Consider the following 17,719-nt stretch of genomic DNA (forward strand, 5'->3'; position numbering starts at 1 on the left):
TTCTTTTTGTCCGTAGGTATAGGATGACCTCAGAAGGCACCTTATTTATCAGAAATGCAGTTCCCAAGGATGCAGGGACCTATGGTTGTCTGGCAAGTAATTCAGCTGGAACCGATAAACAGACTTCTACCCTCAGATACATTGGCAAGTATAATCAGTTTAAAAGGCCATTAAAATAGGATGACTGTCATCTCAAGCAATGTAAAAGTGCTTTGCCAAAAATTAATATTAGGAGTGACTTATACCCAGTGTAACATTTTTAAATGTATGTTACCCTGAATCCTTACATTTCAAGCTTGCACAAGGGGAGTGGGTATACTTAAAGAAATATAATAAGTCAGACTGATAAGTATTGCAATGGAAGATGGGTGAAGGGCAAGATTTATTTCTACTGGGGAATTTGCAGAGGTTTCTCAAGACAGGAGTTAAGCTCAGTCTGGAAGAATGGGTGGGATTTAAAGAGTGGCGGCGTCAGGCATCGTAGGCAGAGGAAACAGCTGTAGCAGCATCAGGAAGACCGAGGGGAGGGCGTGTTTTGGACTGCCAGCATAGCTCCATGCCTGTGATAAGTAAAGAACTGGAATGGTGGGTAAGGTTACAAGACGGCTGATGGTTTTTAAAAGCCAAACTAGGGAATTATGAAACCCTAAAGGTTTTCTAGTAGAGGAATAACAAGATCTTTGAGAAGCTAACTCTTGGCTTTGTTTAAAGCCACCTCAGTTGAAGTTAGAAAGTCCTAAAGTGTCCAGTTAATGGAAAAATACGTAAGTGAACTAAAGCATTAGGCAAAGGGGCTGAAGCAAACAGAACTGAGGAAAGAGACTTCGAGGGTGTCTATAGTTAGCATCGAAGGGTACAATAGAATCCAAACTGGAAGGCTACTTTTTATAAATGCAAATTTAACCTTAGGTGATAATTATCTCTCTGTAGCTAAACATGACTATCCTTAAAATCACATTGAAAAATTTATAACAGCCTGACCAGGTGATGGTGCAGTGGATAGCGTGTCAGACTGGGACTCAGAGGACCCAAGTTCAAAGCCCTGAGATCGCTGGCTTGAACGCGGGCTCACCCAGCTTGAGCACAGGCTCACCAGCTTGAGCGCAGGGTCACTGGTTTCAGCATGGGATCATAGACATGACCCCATGGTCGTTGGCTTGAAGCCCAAGGTCACTGGCCTGAGCCCAAGGTTACTAGGTTGCTGGCTTGAGCAAGAGGTCACTTGCTCTGCTGGAGCCCGCCACCCCCACCTAGTCAAGGCGCATATGAGAAAGCAATCAGTGAGCAGCTAAGGTGCCGCAACAAAGAACTGATGCTTATCATCTCTCTTACTTCCTGTCTGTCTGTCCTTATCTGTCCCTCTCTGTGACTTTCTGTCAAAAAAAGAAAAGAAAAAAAAGAAAAGAAAATGTTATAACAAACAAATTCATTTGCAGTTGTGTTATCCTCAAGTCCTAATGTAGCCAAGTCCATGTTCCCATCATGGCCCTTTTGCTGTATTTTTTATTACTATCATCCTTCTTTCTACTACTTTAGTATTGTTTCTATGTGTTCAGCTTTCCAAAATTTCTCTTTCCTTGTATCCATTGACTTTCTAAACTTTTTGGACTCTGTTTTTTTAGAATTATTTTTGCCTAGTATCCTTTTCTTTATTGCCTTAAATGAGCTTTTCAGCGCACACATCTATGTGTATATGTTTATAAAGTTTCTGTTTATAAACACTGAAATAGCCACAAGCATGTAAATAATGACAGATTTTTTTTTATCGGTCCATTTAGTACACATAGCCAAGGTGCATGTGGCATTGTGCTAGACATTAACTGTTTGCACGTCTGTTGTTTTCAGAAGTCCCAAAGTTGATTGTAGTTCAGAGCGAGCTCTTGGTTGCCCTTGGGGACACAACAATTATGGAATGCAAAACCTCTGGTGTTCCCCCACCTCAGGTGAAATGGTTCAAAGGTACGTTGCTCAAGCATGTTCATGTCTGGACTTAGTTTTGTTTTCTCTTTTTTAAATAAATGATTTGTTAAAAATTTGTTTTGGTATGTGACTTAGCAGCCCTGTAAAATGTGTTTATGATCTCACTAGAGACAATGGTTTCAAATTCTGAACTCCAAATTTCAGGATTGGACATCTGGTGTGGATTATGGGACCGTGAAAATCAAAGCAGGAAAAGTTCGCCTTTGCTAATCCAGCTGAACATTCTCTTTGTTAGTTTAGGATTGTTTCCTGTGGAAAAGTGTCCAAGGATACTCCGTTAACATTGCAAATAGCTTCGCTGATTTCAGTTCGCTTTTCTTAAAGACCACCGGCTCTCGCTATTAGAAAGTTTTCTTGATTCACTTTCTAGCGAGTGCTCAGATAAAGGCACATGTGGAAGCTTCAGATGGAATGACATTTGCCATTGAACTTCTATCCGGTACAGACTTTGTCTGCCTTTATGTCACGTAAAGATTATACCCTGGTGATTCCACAATAAAGTAACAGTAATGTGCTGCTTGTCCCTTGTGAGAATACACTTGGGCCCGTTCCAGGCTCAGATGCTGATGGTTATATCTGGGTAAAGCACACACTTCTCCTTCTGTGTCAGTTCTTCCAATCCATGAAAGAGAAGATTTCCCACACACACCCTCACAGGCAGGTTGCTAGGATTATTGAGATACTGTTTTCAAAATACTTTTTAATCCTCAGATGAAAAACGCTTAATAGTACAAAGCATTATTGTTATGAATCTGTTTGTTAAATACAGATGTTCCCATGGCAACGGGTAGATGGCATAATCACAGAATTATTAATTCACCTCGAGTTCAAACGCTCGGGGAACATGAGGTGAAGAAGGAGGATTCTATGTAGAAAACAAACACTTTTAAGTTACACGGATCTAAAACAGGGAGGGAAACTGGGAGAAAATAGCATTTTTATGGTTTTCCACGTTAAATGATGTTTTAGTCTTTATGTTTTCTCTAATAAGGATTTCTGGATTTGCTTCTTAATTAGGTTTATTTCAGTTAACATAAACTAATTTTAGTTATTTCAAAATACTTAAATCTTTGAATTATAAAGAAAATAGATATCAGTTTCAAGTTCACATCATAATTAGATAGATCCAAACATGTGTTACAGAGACAGTACTTTTTTTGCATGTCAGTCAGTAATATGTGTTAAAAATAACCACGTTAAAAAGTAACAGAACCTGCTTATTTCTCTGCCCGTGGAAGCAGTCACAAAGTCTGTTATTCTCCCAAATTGAGGCTACTTTTCTGAATAACTCAGTCTTCACGTCAGTCTTGGTCCCACAACGGGCTTGGAAACGAAAGGAGGAGTTAGGAAGTTGTGCAGCCTCCACATGGAAATTTCTAGAATTGGCCACCTATTAGTTTCTTCTCTAACCACAGATGTTGGAGCTGTACATAATATCCCATGTCTCTGTCTTAAGTTATGAACCAGCAGAGCAAGCATTAAATACTGACAGACCAGCCTGACCTGTGGTGACTCAGTGGATAAAAGCGTCGACCTGGGATGCTGAGATCGCTGGTTCAAAATCCCAGGGTTGCCTGCTTGAGGCACATACGGGAGTTGATCTTCCTGCTCCTCTCCCGTTCTCTCTCTCTCTCTCTCTCTCTCTCTCTCTCTCTGTCTCTCTCTCTCTCTCCCTCCTCCCCTCCCTCCCTCTCTCCCTCCCCCTTCTTAAGATGAATAAATAAAAATTAAAAAAATACATAAATACTGACCGTACTGGAGGGCATGCTCCCACGTTCATGAACAATGTACCGTGTGGCCCGGTACTCTGGGGTCAGGCCCGCTTGCTCTCTGCTCACCCTAAGCGGTGTCTGGATCCTCAAGAGCAAAATTAGAGGACAAACTCTTCTCCGTGCGGACTGCTCCAAACAGAAAGGGGCAGGAGGCAGCCAGGCTTTCCTCGTGCCTCTGCAGGGATTGTCACACCGGGAAACCAGGACATTCCTGCCTGAAGGAGACCCGAATCATAAGAATAACTTCTCCTCATACCTCTTCTTTTTTTTTTTTTAAGTCTATTCTATTTTAATTAAGTTGGTGGTTATTTATTTTAGTTAGTTATTATAAGAATACTTAACATGAGATCTACCTTTTAAGTGTACAGTACAGTATTATGTTGCACAGTAGAAGTCTAGAACTTATTCTTCTTGTGTAATTGAAATTTTATACCCATTGACAATAGCTCTCCATTTTCCGTGCCCTCCCCAGCCCCTGCAACCAACCACCATTTGTTAAAAAGTCGTATTTCATTCAGACCCTCAGAGAAATGGGATTCGTTATGCACAAATGGCCAGCAAAACTTTAGATTCTTTCATATTTCGAAATGAGTAACGTGAAGTGGGTTCAAAGGAGAATCAGAGACACTGTTAACATGTTATATAAAGGATATTGCTGCTAAAATAGTAAATAAATTGGGTTTATTTATTTAGATTAGTGGTTCCATCAACTATTTAAAAAGATTTTGTGCCAGGAATAGTGATTTCTCTGTTAGTCTTTACATACAGAGACCAGAATTGATTTAAACTGCAGTCAAAAGAGAACCCTCCCCAATGGTAATGATTGTGAAATCCTACAATAAATTGCCAAGAAAATTTATATATACATATATAACATTCTTCTAATCATATATGAAAACTAAATCCTATTTCATTTCCATCTTAAAGTTTTGTCTTTTCTCTATAATTCTCAATAATTTTGATGACTATTTTTTTTTGGTAGAAATCAAGAAGAAATTCTTAAAATGTGATCAAAATGCGAACTTGATTAAACCATTATTTCCTACTTTGTGTTTTGTTCATTACCGCTATTCTTCAAACATGGTTATTTTGAAAAAAAGCCACTAGCAAAATAAAGGTCTTTATTTTATCCTGTTATGTTTTCTGCCATGCACAGAGGAAATAAGGGAGCAGTAGATTCCAAAAATCTAAATGCATTTTAGTCCAAATATTTTAATTCCTGATGAACAGCTAGGTCACATTGCATCCTTCCTTAGTGGGAGGAAAGTTTATGTCAACATCATCTGCTTTTATTTATGAAAATTTCCCAGAGGCACGTAGACACGCCTTCAGCTGCTTCTCTTTCTCACGCGGTATGTAGTAGCAAGCTGAAAGGCTGAAAGGGCTGATTGGGGTTTTCAATATTGGAATGCTGAAAATACTTTATTTTTGGCATTGGCAGTTGCTCATGTAATTTTTGTGTGTGTTTTTAAATTTACGGTTCCTTTGACCTTTCCTCCTCCACAAATTATAAAAACAAAAAGAGAATTGTCTCCTTGTTGCCCTGACTCTTGACTGGTGTTTTTCATACTATCCTAGAGAATTGCTAGCTCTGAGGTTTTCCTTGCCCATTAGAAGCCAAGGGAGTTACTTCCAAGGGCCTCAGGCCCAGGGCACATGGCTAAGCTCTTCTGTGACATTTTGGAGAATGTCATTTCAGACTTGGCATCTGGGTATGCTATAATACCCTACGAGCAATGGACCTAAAATACCCTGGAAGTTTTTGGGACCTCCAAAAGAGTTTGATGTCACCCTTTACAAAGACAAATTAAAGATAGAGGCATGAAGCTGGCATTAAATATCCATTACTAGGGTTTTTGTTTTTTTTTATGATACTGGTCATTCTGGTTAATTATATTCTTAGTAGAGGAGACAGCGGAAGGAGGGGAAGCCTGAGGAGAGGCTCACCTAACGTACAGATTTCTATAGATTTGGTGAGGCCTTGCCTGACTCCAAACAGAAATGGTTCTCGGGGGATCTGAGGTGTTGTGGGGACACCCAGCGCGTGCAGGTAATACAGACATAACTAAGCTCTCTTGGGCCGTCCTCCCTGCACACTGCGGTCAAACTCAACATGTAGTTCCGTCCCCCACATATTTATCCCCTGCCTGCTTCTCCCCAAACACCCATCGCTCCAACTTAGAGAACTTGGATGGATCATACAGATTTTAGTAGAAGTATCCCAGAAAATTTATATGACAACACCTCTCTTTGGCCATTGTCAGAAGTTTCTCATCTATTCTTCTACCAACAAGCTCTTCCCTACCCTTCTTTCCCAGACATCCTCAGAGTCCTCTCAAGCAACTTATACAAAATCTGACTAATAACATTTAACAAACCCAAAACCTGGTCATTAACCAAAGTACGAATACCAGGAGTCTCCTGAGCATTTCCTGGGTAACTGAAATTCATCCTGCCACACAGATAGTAGAAATCTCTTTTCAGCCTTCATCTTCCCATTCCCCATTCCCTTCTTACTTAACACAGCCATGGTGACCGATGCCATCCTGTCCCAGTCCCCCAAAGTAGCTTCAAAGAGTTTGTTCTTATCTAGGTACATATGCAGTAGGAAATACCGATACATAATTCATGTAGGGCCTGATTTTTGGCCATAGGTTAGCTCATAGAATTATACAGACTAATAAATGAGCTCCGTGCCAAGAAACACTTCATTCTTTCACTGCAAAAACATTGTTTAAAGGTCTACATTGTGCCAGACACTTGTATTTAAAAAAAATTTACAATCAGTTTTCTTTAGAAGTTTTGAAATCAAACCAATAGCAAACCATGTAAATTCGTTAGTGTTTCATATTCTCTCCTTTGTTTTGACTTAGGGGATCTTGAGCTGAGACCCTCAACTTTTCTCATTATTGATCCTCTCTTGGGACTTTTGAAGATTCAAGAGACTCAGGATCTCGATGCTGGAGATTATACGTGTGTAGCAGTCAATGACGCCGGAAGAGCAACTGGCAAGATAACTCTGGATGTTGGCTGTAAGCATCCCCACTCTGATAGACAAGTTTGTTCCGAAAGAGATCTGCTATTTTTGTTCTGTGATCATAACTTTGAAACAAGTGGCTGGAAATATTTGTCAGAAAGGCAACATTAGAGGTTTTGTTTAAGATTACTAATAGAATAATAGTAGTTCTCATTTATCAAGTGCTTTCTATGGACCATCCACTGTGCTGAGAACTGATATGTCTGTTATCTCATTAAATGCTGGTAACAATTTTAAGGGCAGGATAGTATAATTATTTCAATTTTATAAATAAGGAAATGAAGGTGTAAGTGGGCTAAGCACCTTGATCAGGGTCTCAGAGCTATGGAGGGGCATAGCCTGAATGTTTGAGCCCAGGTTGTCTGATGTCAGAGACTGGAGGCTTCCCTGGTATATCATCCATTGCCAAATATTTTCCGATCCAGAATCATTCATTCCGACACCAAATTTCTAAGTAATAACATCTGGAGGCCATAAATTAGACCTTGGCCCTAGCCAGCATTTGGAGATGTTGATGACGGCAAAGGTAGCAGATTGTGCTTTTACTTTTTCTTTTTAATCCACTAGCAATGACTCCTCAGTGTATAAAATAAAGTACTAACTACAAATAAATGCCAGTCACAACGCGAACGGTGCAGCACGTGCGTGACAAGTATGATGGGATCTCTCAAGAACTTTGATTCCCCTCCTTTGTCTCTGAATCTCATGTTTCTTGAAGAAGAAAAAAAATTCTACACACCACGGTAACACATGAAATAAAGCAGAGCCTGCTTTGTATGAAAAAGAACCTGGCAGCTTCATTTTAACAGATAATTCAAATGTTTGCATCACTTCAACTTATGAAATATGACATTCGTTAAATTGTATTTTCATTTATGTATGATGAATTTTCATGCCAAAGCTTTTTTAACAAAAGTTGGGAACAATAAAGAAAATGCATTGTTTAGAATAAATTACACAAACCATTTTAATTCTACCATATTAAGTCTTTAAACGAAGGTCATGGCCCTCTAAGCTTATTATTTTGTTTCATCTAACCTAATTTTTTCCTCCTGGAATCTTTTCTGGTCCCCTTACCCCTAGGCTGTCTGATGGACACTCTTGCCTTCTTGGTGATTATGCCCTTGGAGTAGAATCAACAGAACTGGAAATGGCCACAAAGACCACCATAGAATTTGCCTAGGTCATACATAGCAAGATGTGTTGGAACCATAACTAACCTCTGTGGTTATTAAGATAAATGCCTTAGAAATAAGATTGAAATATTTGAATGGAGGGTATTGAATCTACCAGCAGAGTGTAAAACACAAGTAATGTTTCCTTTTAGCTATCTAGCTCTAGAGGTAGAGGACAAAAGCCTTAGTAATTGTTCCAAGCATAAAGGGAACGTCACCCTCAACCCTCCAAGATAGAGAATTAAACATGTAACACATGCCACTTTGGCTTGTGTACTTACCTTCTTGATCATCTTTTTAGCTTCTGTGCTTTCCAAGTTTTTTCTTCCAACTAGGGATACATCATGTAAAGATTAGGGCTGTCTGTGCTGGAGTGACTTGCGCTGGTTTAGAAAACATCCTAAGAAATGTTTGGTGTTTATCCGTCATTCCTCAAGCTGAATTTTGTATTATCTTCACTCAGATGCAAGATCTTCACTCCATGACCCTTTCTGAAACAATGGCTTTTTCAATTGTTATTCCAGTGACTGTTGTTCTGATGAAACCATTTACATAAAGAATTAAGTTTACTTACAGTAACCGTGATCATTGTTAGCATCTATCAAATAATATTAAAGTCAGCGGCTCATGCTAATGTCATGCCTTAACTGTTTTCGCAGTCACCATTGAAGTCCTGATCATTGTAGCTTACAGAATTTGGTTATCTCTGTAAAACTATCATTCCATATCCTAGGAGATACACGGTGTCTCTGTGCAAATTATAATTGTGGTGATGGTTGTGGTCATCACTATTAGGTTTTAAAGCAAGTGAGCAGAAAACAAAATTTTCCTCCGAATGTTGTATAGCAGTTAAGAGAATGGGCTATGGGGAGAAAGTGGGTTTTCTGCCTGACATTTAATAGGACTTACATGCTGGGTTGGTTGTAAAGATGAAATGAGACATCATCACCCTTGTGCATTCAGCCTGTCTGTGGTTAGTGCTGGTTTTCTGAGGCTGCTTAATGGGATGTGCATCAGTAGGTGAACATGGACTTCACAAGCTGAGTGGTCATTTTGACTCTTTGAATCTTGGGAAATAATATAGAAATGCATATACATTAGTGGCATAGTATTTAAGATTAAGCATTGAGCTTTTACTGTGAAAGTCATTGACTCCACGTGAATTGTTTTAAAAAAGGTCTTGAGACAAGTTAAGTACTACTATTAGTAGTGCACAGAATTATTCATTATTCGTTTGAGTTCCAAAACTGTGGGGGCATAAATCTAAGTAGCTTATGACTTAAGAAGAAAAACATGCTTTTAGCTATATCATGTAACCCTTTGGGTTTTCAGATTGTTTTTATGGGACCATTACTTCACATTAACTATACTAGATCAAAAACTTTTATTTTATATTATTATACAAAGACCTTAATATTATTCTTGAGTTCCAGCTTCTCAAAGTGAGTCTGTCTTCTCTCTCTTTTTGTATTTCTCATTATCGTGGCTTTAAGTCATAGACATTTCGGGTCAACGGGGAATGTTACCAGTGTTTTTATTCATTTAAAAAAGAGGTGAAGGATTGTGAAGTCATTTGGAAGACAAGAAGATTGGCTACATCAAACAAAATGTTGGCCTGGCAGTGAGGTTATTTGCAGCATTCCACCCCACACGGGGTTTAAGTTGTAGACTGTGGTTTCATGTTTTGTGGTTTGATAGAAACAAAACAGTATGTTCAGCCATGTTAGAAAAGAAAATTCTCTGTTTGACAAATATCATGCAAGAGTTGCCACAGCAAAGAGATATTTAGTTATCACTAAAGGAACTAGGATAATTTTATGGAATAAATTTTGGAGCAAGATGGTTAATCTGTAACTTTTGTATCTTCACAATAATATGTGCAGACAGACCTATCTCTCAGTAAGTGACAAAGCTGTACATGCATTAACACTGAGCAATTGTCAGGGTACTTGTTCACAAATATTTAGGAGGTCACAGAGGATTCAACATAGTCCTTGCAGACTCTATGCAGTCACCAGAATTGAAAGTAACAATAGATACATTAAACTCAGAACGATGATTTAATAAATTAACTCTACACTATTTATGAGCAATGATAATTATTTGGGTGAAAACTACTTGCTCAATGATTAATGAACATTCTCTTTTTAACAAGAGGAAATAAGAAATGCCATCATCCCCTTTTGCTCATGGGGGGATTTAGACTGGGGGAGGTGAAATCATTTTCCAAGTTTTCAGACCAAGAAATAGTGTAACTGCCATTTGAAACCACCTCGTGGGCTGTAACTTCTCCAGGCAACACAGCCTCCTCTGTACAAGTCCAGGGTTTTGTACTACAATCACCTCTGCTTCCTTTCCCTCAGTCTCTTAATCTGTTTACCATCCACTCAGTGTAATTCACTTGGAGTCCAAATTGGCCCCACTCAGGAGGAAGTATTTAGGAAGCTTCTTGGCCTGAGTTAGGAGTTGCTTCGCTTTTGAGGTTCACTTGTCATTGATGCTGTCTTGGCCGCTCACCTAGTTAGTGCCTGGTACTCTCATCGGCCTTGACGTCTGGTACCAGTCTGTAGATCCACTGACCCAGTGCTTGTCTTGTACCTGACACTGTTTCCAAAGCTGCTTCTCCCCAGATGACTTCTCCTGTCTTAGTTGAGTTTTATGGGCACAACTTGAGCTTCGCTTACCCATTTATATTCCAGTTTGTTCTTGGCTCTCTTAGTTCTGAATATGCTAATTTGTCTTCATTTCCACTGTGGCTGTGTTCGGTTGTCAGTGAGCCTGGTTTCCTCCCAAGGACTTGGTTGAGCCCAGGCTTCTGCATATCATTTTGTTCTTCTGAAATTCATTTTCTGTTCTTTCTCCACATTAACCTACCCACACTCTGAGCCTAACATAACTGGAGGCTTCTATAGTTAACCTCTATTTTGCAGAAAAGCAGCCAGCTTTAAAATAGATGACTACTGTCACTTCAGAGGAAAAGAACTAGGCCGTATACAGCTAGATTAAGCAAACAATGAGTTACTATGGCAATGTGTTTATTTTGCCTATTATTTTATAAGTCAAATTCCCACACAGATTAAGAAAAATCACAACAGATACAGTCCTTTTTAAAAACATATTGCTCCCTCTGGTATGTAACTTAATTTTATTTTGGTTTGATAAACAAACAATAGGGTTTCTGAAAGTGTCAGTTTTCTTGGAAAAGGCAAGTTAAAATGCGTCGGATCAAGGTAATTATTCTCATATACACTTATTCAAACACACATGATTGAGTTCCCTAAAACCTCAGAGAGGGAAGAACCCAAAACCATTTGGATGGTAAAAGATGGCCCTGAGGAGGAGCCTTTTGAACTGGATTAAAGAATTGTTGGGCCTGACCAGGCAGTGGCGCAGTGGATAGAGCATTGGACTGGGATGCGGAAGACCCAGGTTTGAGACCCCAAGGTCACCAGCTTGAGCGTGGGCTCATCTCGTTTGAGCAAAGCTCACCAGCTTGGACCCAAGGTCGCTGACTCGAGCATGGGGTTACTCGGTCTGCTGAAGGCCTGTGGTCAAGGCACATACGAGAAAGCAATCAATGAACAACTAAGGTGTCGCAACAAAAAACTGATGATTGATGCTTCTCATCTCTCTCCGTTCCTGTCTGTCTGTCTATCCCTGTCTGTCCCTCTCTCTAACTCTCTCTCTGTCTCTGAAAGAAAAAAAAAAGAATTGTAGGTGTTTCCAGAGCCGCAGTCAACGGCTGACACTGCGTGGGAAAGGGATGACAGTAACACAGGTACTCGAATGAGAAAGGTCAGTTCTTGTTTGGAGAAGAGTGAAGAGTCCTGATCGTCCAGAGACTAGGACTTGTGTAGGGACGTAAAGGGACACAAGGCTGCAAAGCTAGAGAAGGATTTTTATCCCAGTCCAGTAAAGAACTGCTGCTCGGAAGACAGAGGTACATCCGAGAACTGGAATTCCCACTAAGGACCGATGTGATCTCTGCCCAGTTTTACTAGCCTGCTAAACAGCTTACATGTGGGCGGTTTTAAGAACCCATCGAAAAAGGGAGGCTGATAAAATAACAAAGAATTCTGACTCTGGAGTTGGTCAACCTGATTTTCAATCCTAGATCCACTGTTTAATTCATGTGACACTTAGAAAATTATCTGTGTCTCAGCTTCTTCATCTATAAATAAGAGTAATAATAGTACCTACTTTAGGTACTGAAATGAAGATTAAATACATAATTAATGGGAATCACTTAATACCAGTCCCTGGTTCTGTAAGTAAAAGTTGAAATTCCTAACTACCATATTGCCCCATGAATAAGATGCACCTTAATATTGGGGCTCGAAAATTGAAAAAAAAAAGTATTACATAAAGTGATTGAACTTAAGTTTTATTCATCATAAAATTCATACAACTCCTCATCACTGTCAAAACTCCCATCCATTAGCTTGTCGTCATCTGTGTCTGATGACGAATCACTGTCTACAACAATGAGCGCAGAAACAAGCGTTAAATACAAGTGGAAAAATCTATACAACCACTGTATAAGATACACCCAGTTTTTAGACTCCCAAAATTTTCAAAAAAGGGTGCGTCTTATACATGGGGAAATATGGTAATATTTAACCTTGATATTGTAAAGAGATGGTACCTCTCCTTGATACCTCCTCTTACAGTCCTACATGATCAGGTTTTATGAGTTACCTCCAACAGTATCCTATGAATTTCTCCTTGTCTGGTGCCTCAGACATCATTACTGGAGGGCATACTGAGAGCCTCATCTATTTGGGCTTGCTGACAGCATCCTTCCTACATTACATTCTGGTGTTTTCCAAGGTGGGCCTCTGAAATATTTCTGATTCTTCCTCTGGGCTTCGGTGGTTCCCTGAGTTAGGTGGGTAATTATAGCCTTATTATCTATAACCTTATCATTCCTGAATTATCTCTTAACTCTAAGATTTTAAGCATTGATTTCTCTCTTTGTCAAATACTATAAGATGTACTTTAATTTGTATTATTATTTGTACTTTAATTTGTATTATTCATTCTCAAGCTTAAATGTCTTTGACCCAAAAATATGAAAAAATGAAATATCGAGAAGAATGTGATATAGAATGGATGTAATTTGGTATGGAATCCTGTTAGCTAGTTATAGAATGATTTATTGAAGAAAGAACTCTGCTATAAACTAAGTTCATTTAGAAATTTGACAAAAAGGAGTAAATTTTGGAGAGTGTCAAATATATTTCATTACAAGGCAACCTTATTTATAAGAAAACATAAAGATTTGAGCAATATAATAAACTAAATTTGAAAACATTTCTAAAATGAAAGAGTTAAAGCAATTTTGATTTAAATTCTTACTCTTTGTCATCACTTTAAATAGATAGTTGAACATCTTTGGGTCTCTATTTATAAAGCAAAAAGAAATAGCTGCTATTTTAATAGCAAACAGAAATACTTTAATGGCAAATTCATAATATATGAACAATGGTTTGATTCCCATTCAGTCTGTTGACAGTTTAATAATGAAGTTGATATTTAATGTGCCCGTATACTATCCCAATGACTTTTTTTGTTGTTTTAAATATCTTTTAGCACCTCCAGTTTTTATACAAGAACCTGCTGATGTGTCTATGGAAATTGGTTCAAATGTGACCTTACCTTGTCATGTCCAAGGTTACCCAGAGCCAAAGATTAAATGGCGGAGATTAGACAACATGCCAATCTTCTCAAGGCCCTTTTCAGTGAGTTCCATCAGCCAGCTAAGAACAGGAGCTCTCTTTATTTCAAGTAGGTTAAAGGAAATATATTTTTATACAAGTATGTACATATATATCAAGCATTCATATTTTATGCATAGGAGTTGTTATGCTTAAAACAGTGAAATCAGTGAATTAATCTCGTCTGTACATTTGGTGTTTGTTGCATTGCACTTTAAACTAGTATGAACTCATTTTAGAGTTGTCACAAGTGAGTTATGATTATTTATTTATTATTTTTTATTGATGTGGAGAGAAAGGGAGATAGAGAGAGAGAGAGAGGGATCAATTTGTTGTTCCACTTATCTATGCATTCACTGCTTGACTCTTGTAAGTACCCTGACTGGGGATCGAACCCGAACCTTGGCATATCGGGATGACCCTCGATGCCCTAACCAACTGAGCTAACCACCCAGAGCTAAATTATATTTTATGTAAATGTGCGTTATATCAAAAAGGCTTATGAAACAATATGACTTCCACATATCTCATTGTTTTTTTATTATAAATTGAGTCACCTGGACCTCTAGGTAAATAGGTGATCACATATTATTGACCCTGTTGTAGAGAAAGATAGATTATTACTGGTAGTTAGTGAATGTTCATTATTTTTGGCCAAAAATACATAATCACATGCATAGGGATCCTATACCCTACAGAGACTTCTTGATTAAGAGCTATATGTATCTGGAGCAAAAGATTAAAAATAAAATGGCAAATATGCTACCACCCTGTAAGCTGTTAAGCATTCAGATATCTATGAACACTTTGTATTTTTCCTAATAATGTTTAAGAATATTTGGATAATGACCCCAGAGGAGTAAAAACATTTAAATGATTAACTGGTTTTTTAAAAAGTAATCGCATCTTTGGAGTACTTAATCCTCCAACAATTGATTTTCATGTTTATTAACAATATTAAATGTACACTAGCCACTTAAACTTTCAAATACAAATACAACTAATTACAAGTTCTTAAGTGTTCGGCTCTGTACTAGGCTCCGAGGAAGACAGAAGTCAAATATAGGGTCCCTCAATCAGGCATTTTACAATCCACCATCTGAATGGACGGCCACAAAAGTACCTATTGTGTAGGATCTGCAATGTGCAGATAAAGAAATGCATTTAATGACATTGAAAAGGGAGCCCCCCCAGTCTTCATAGGCAGGAAAGGACATGTGAAAATACCATTTCAGAACAACTCTTCTGCATGATCAGAGGAGAGGGAGTGAGAGGGAGGGACAGGGAGGCTCACATAGTTATACAGGGACGATGGTGGGATGAGAAGAGCCCAAAGAGCAACAAATTAGACCTGTGATCAAATCAATTGGAGGAGCTGAAAGAACAGGACGAACAGAAGAGGGCAATGTATGGACCATTGATTTCTCTATCGTCCAAATTAAATCACCTAGAAGGAAGTTAGTGTTTAGAGACACTATACACAGGTTAGTCCAAGAGTTTATGATATAAAACATATTATGCTTAGAAGCCATGTGTGGCTTGCTAACCAGGTGATGTGCTGCAGCTTCCTTTGCAAAAGAAGGTGTGCTGTTGCTGAGAGTGGATGCTGCCTGCATTTCCCAGATGCTGTTCTGCAGTTAATCTGCTAATAGTTAACAGAGAAGTAGGAGATTTGTTACTGCCCTTTATCTGAGGGGGTGTGGAACTATTCACAGTGGAAAGTTTCAGTTTTCTATGTCACAATCTTACCGGTAGATTAAGCTGTGCTTATTTGAGTCGCAATACATGCTAAGATGACAATCATTCCCTCCTTAAATCTTCTCTTGTCTCCCCTCTGACTCAAGAGACAAAACCACACTGGATCGGGCACGGGGCTACCGCCTCAACTTCAGTCCTCTGTCTCTATCCACACAACCTGCAACCCAGTGGTCCTCATCCTGGTCCCCCAACACCCTTTGTACTTAAAAATATCTTGTAATATTCTTTTTATTGTCCTGAAAAAATTCATATATTTGATCTCTCTACATAACAAAAATCATTTTAATATCCAAAATGTCACATCAAGGAAAATGAGGGCAAGTCATTTTATTAAAATGCTAGGCATTAAACTAATTCAGCCTTCCCTGTCTCCTCCACACGCCATCAGCCACTCCGCTCTCTGCGCCCAGAGCTCAGGGTGCAAACCCCCAGCACACCATGGCTCACACCGGGGTACAGGCATCGGCGTCTGTGTACGTCTTTCCCCCTGAAATGAGAACTCCCAAAAGACAGGACCGTCTTATCCCCCCACAGCTCTAGCAAGGTGCCTAGCACATAGTTAATGCTCCAGAGGTGGTGTTGAATGAGTAAATGATCTCTTATTTTTTTAGACTTATGGGCAAGCGATAAAGGAACCTACATCTGTGAAGCTGAGAACCAGTTTGGAAAGATCCAGTCCCAGACAACAATAACAGTGACCGGACTCGGTAAGATCCGTGAAGTGCTTAGACACCACACTCTTCCAAATCATCAGACTTCTTTTACTACATCAGCTCTTGCCTGTCCTACTTTTATTTTTTTAGAAAACCAGGTAAATATCTGATTACCTGATTAACCTTCCTTCCCCCACCCTATTTCATATTTCATAGGGTGTTAGAATTGAATAAAATCTTAGAGATCATCGGCTCCAAGCTTCTTATCTTCCATTTTAAGAAATGAAGGCCAATTTCAATAAGTTGATTTAAATCTAAATATGAACACACAGACACATGCACACACGTGTTAGAGTAGTTCTTTTTCGTTTACCATTTTTACATGTATTATTTTAGCTCACTTGGAATTATTTCTGTGTATGATATAGCAAGAATATAATATAGTTGATCTCCAAGAAATAAGACATTTGTTTTAATATCTTTAAATTAATATTCTCTTCTCCCCACTGATTAAAATGCTCCTTTGGTCACATGCTGAATTTGTATTCTTATGTTTATTCCTTGGGACTCTATTCATGCATGAGTTCTACATTGTTTGAATTATTATAGCATTTAGTGTGATTTTTAAATCTGTCAGTACATGTTTCTCATCAAAAAACTTTCAAAAAAAATAAAAAATAAACTTTCATAGAATTTTTTTATGTATCTCCCTTTATTTATCTACATGTACTTAACTTTCCAAGTAGATCTCTTATGGTTTTTGCTTTGATTTATGTCAGATTTATTTATTGATTCTAAAAAAACTGACATCTTTACTTCTTTACCATTCCATCTGAGGGAATTTACTACATTTTATTTATTTGAGCAAATGACAGCCTCCTCACCAATCTCACCCCTTCTCCAATAAACCTTAGTCACAGTTTTCAGAGAAAATTTTACCTTTTGGGACAGCATGAAAAGACGTGGAGTATATTATGCTAAGTGAAATAAGCCAGTCCAAGAAAGACAAAAATCATATGGCTTCACTTCTATGCAGAATCTAATGAACAAAATAAACAAACGAACAAAACAGGGACAGGTTAATATTTCCTGAAAATGATTCTGGTGCTTCCTCGCTTTTATTTATAAATGCTCTCAGTCACACTTATCCGTCCATTGAATACACTGCGAATTTCTCGGCTTGCCATTTCTGGCCTCCCGAGCCATAGACGTATTCCATTTTATTTCCTCTTCTTCCGTGCTATTGCCTGTCCTCTTGCCGTTCTCGGATTAGAAAGATCCTTTATCTCTATTTTCCAAATCGTACCCATTTACATTTTAAAATCTTGTTCCTGAAAAATCATTTTTTAAAATAACAATGTGAAGGCATGTTGGACTATAAAAGAGTTTAGTTTGCCTTCCTTTTGGGTGAAATTGAGTCATGAGTGCCTGTGCTCTCTCTGACTCAGTTGCTCCACTCATTGGAATCAGCCCATCAGTGGCCAGTGTCATCGAAGGGCAGCAGCTTACTTTGCCTTGTGCTCTCCTGGCTGGAAATCCCATTCCAGAACGTCGGTGGATCAAGAATTCAGCCATGGTAAGAACATTTTAAATTCATGCATTCACATTCCTGATTTTCTTCAGTAAG

At 38.6% G+C, this 17,719-nt stretch overlaps 1 protein-coding gene across 1 annotated transcript in view; it reads left to right on the forward strand.

Moving 5' to 3' along the window:
* The window catches only part of HMCN1 (hemicentin 1), a 412,067-nt gene that overhangs the window by 189,889 nt on the left and 204,459 nt on the right, over nucleotides 1-17,719 (forward strand). The window contains exons 13-18 of the mRNA XM_066361732.1: nucleotides 17-144; nucleotides 1,846-1,959; nucleotides 6,626-6,784; nucleotides 13,557-13,751; nucleotides 16,051-16,146; nucleotides 17,541-17,668. Coding sequence (XP_066217829.1) covers nucleotides 17-144; nucleotides 1,846-1,959; nucleotides 6,626-6,784; nucleotides 13,557-13,751; nucleotides 16,051-16,146; nucleotides 17,541-17,668 — 820 coding nt within the window. The remainder of the gene's footprint in view (nucleotides 1-16; nucleotides 145-1,845; nucleotides 1,960-6,625; nucleotides 6,785-13,556; nucleotides 13,752-16,050; nucleotides 16,147-17,540; nucleotides 17,669-17,719) is intronic.

The sequence above is a fragment of the Saccopteryx leptura genome, chromosome 2 (genome assembly GCF_036850995.1).
Source record: "Saccopteryx leptura isolate mSacLep1 chromosome 2, mSacLep1_pri_phased_curated, whole genome shotgun sequence".
NCBI lineage: Eukaryota > Metazoa > Chordata > Mammalia > Chiroptera > Emballonuridae > Saccopteryx > Saccopteryx leptura.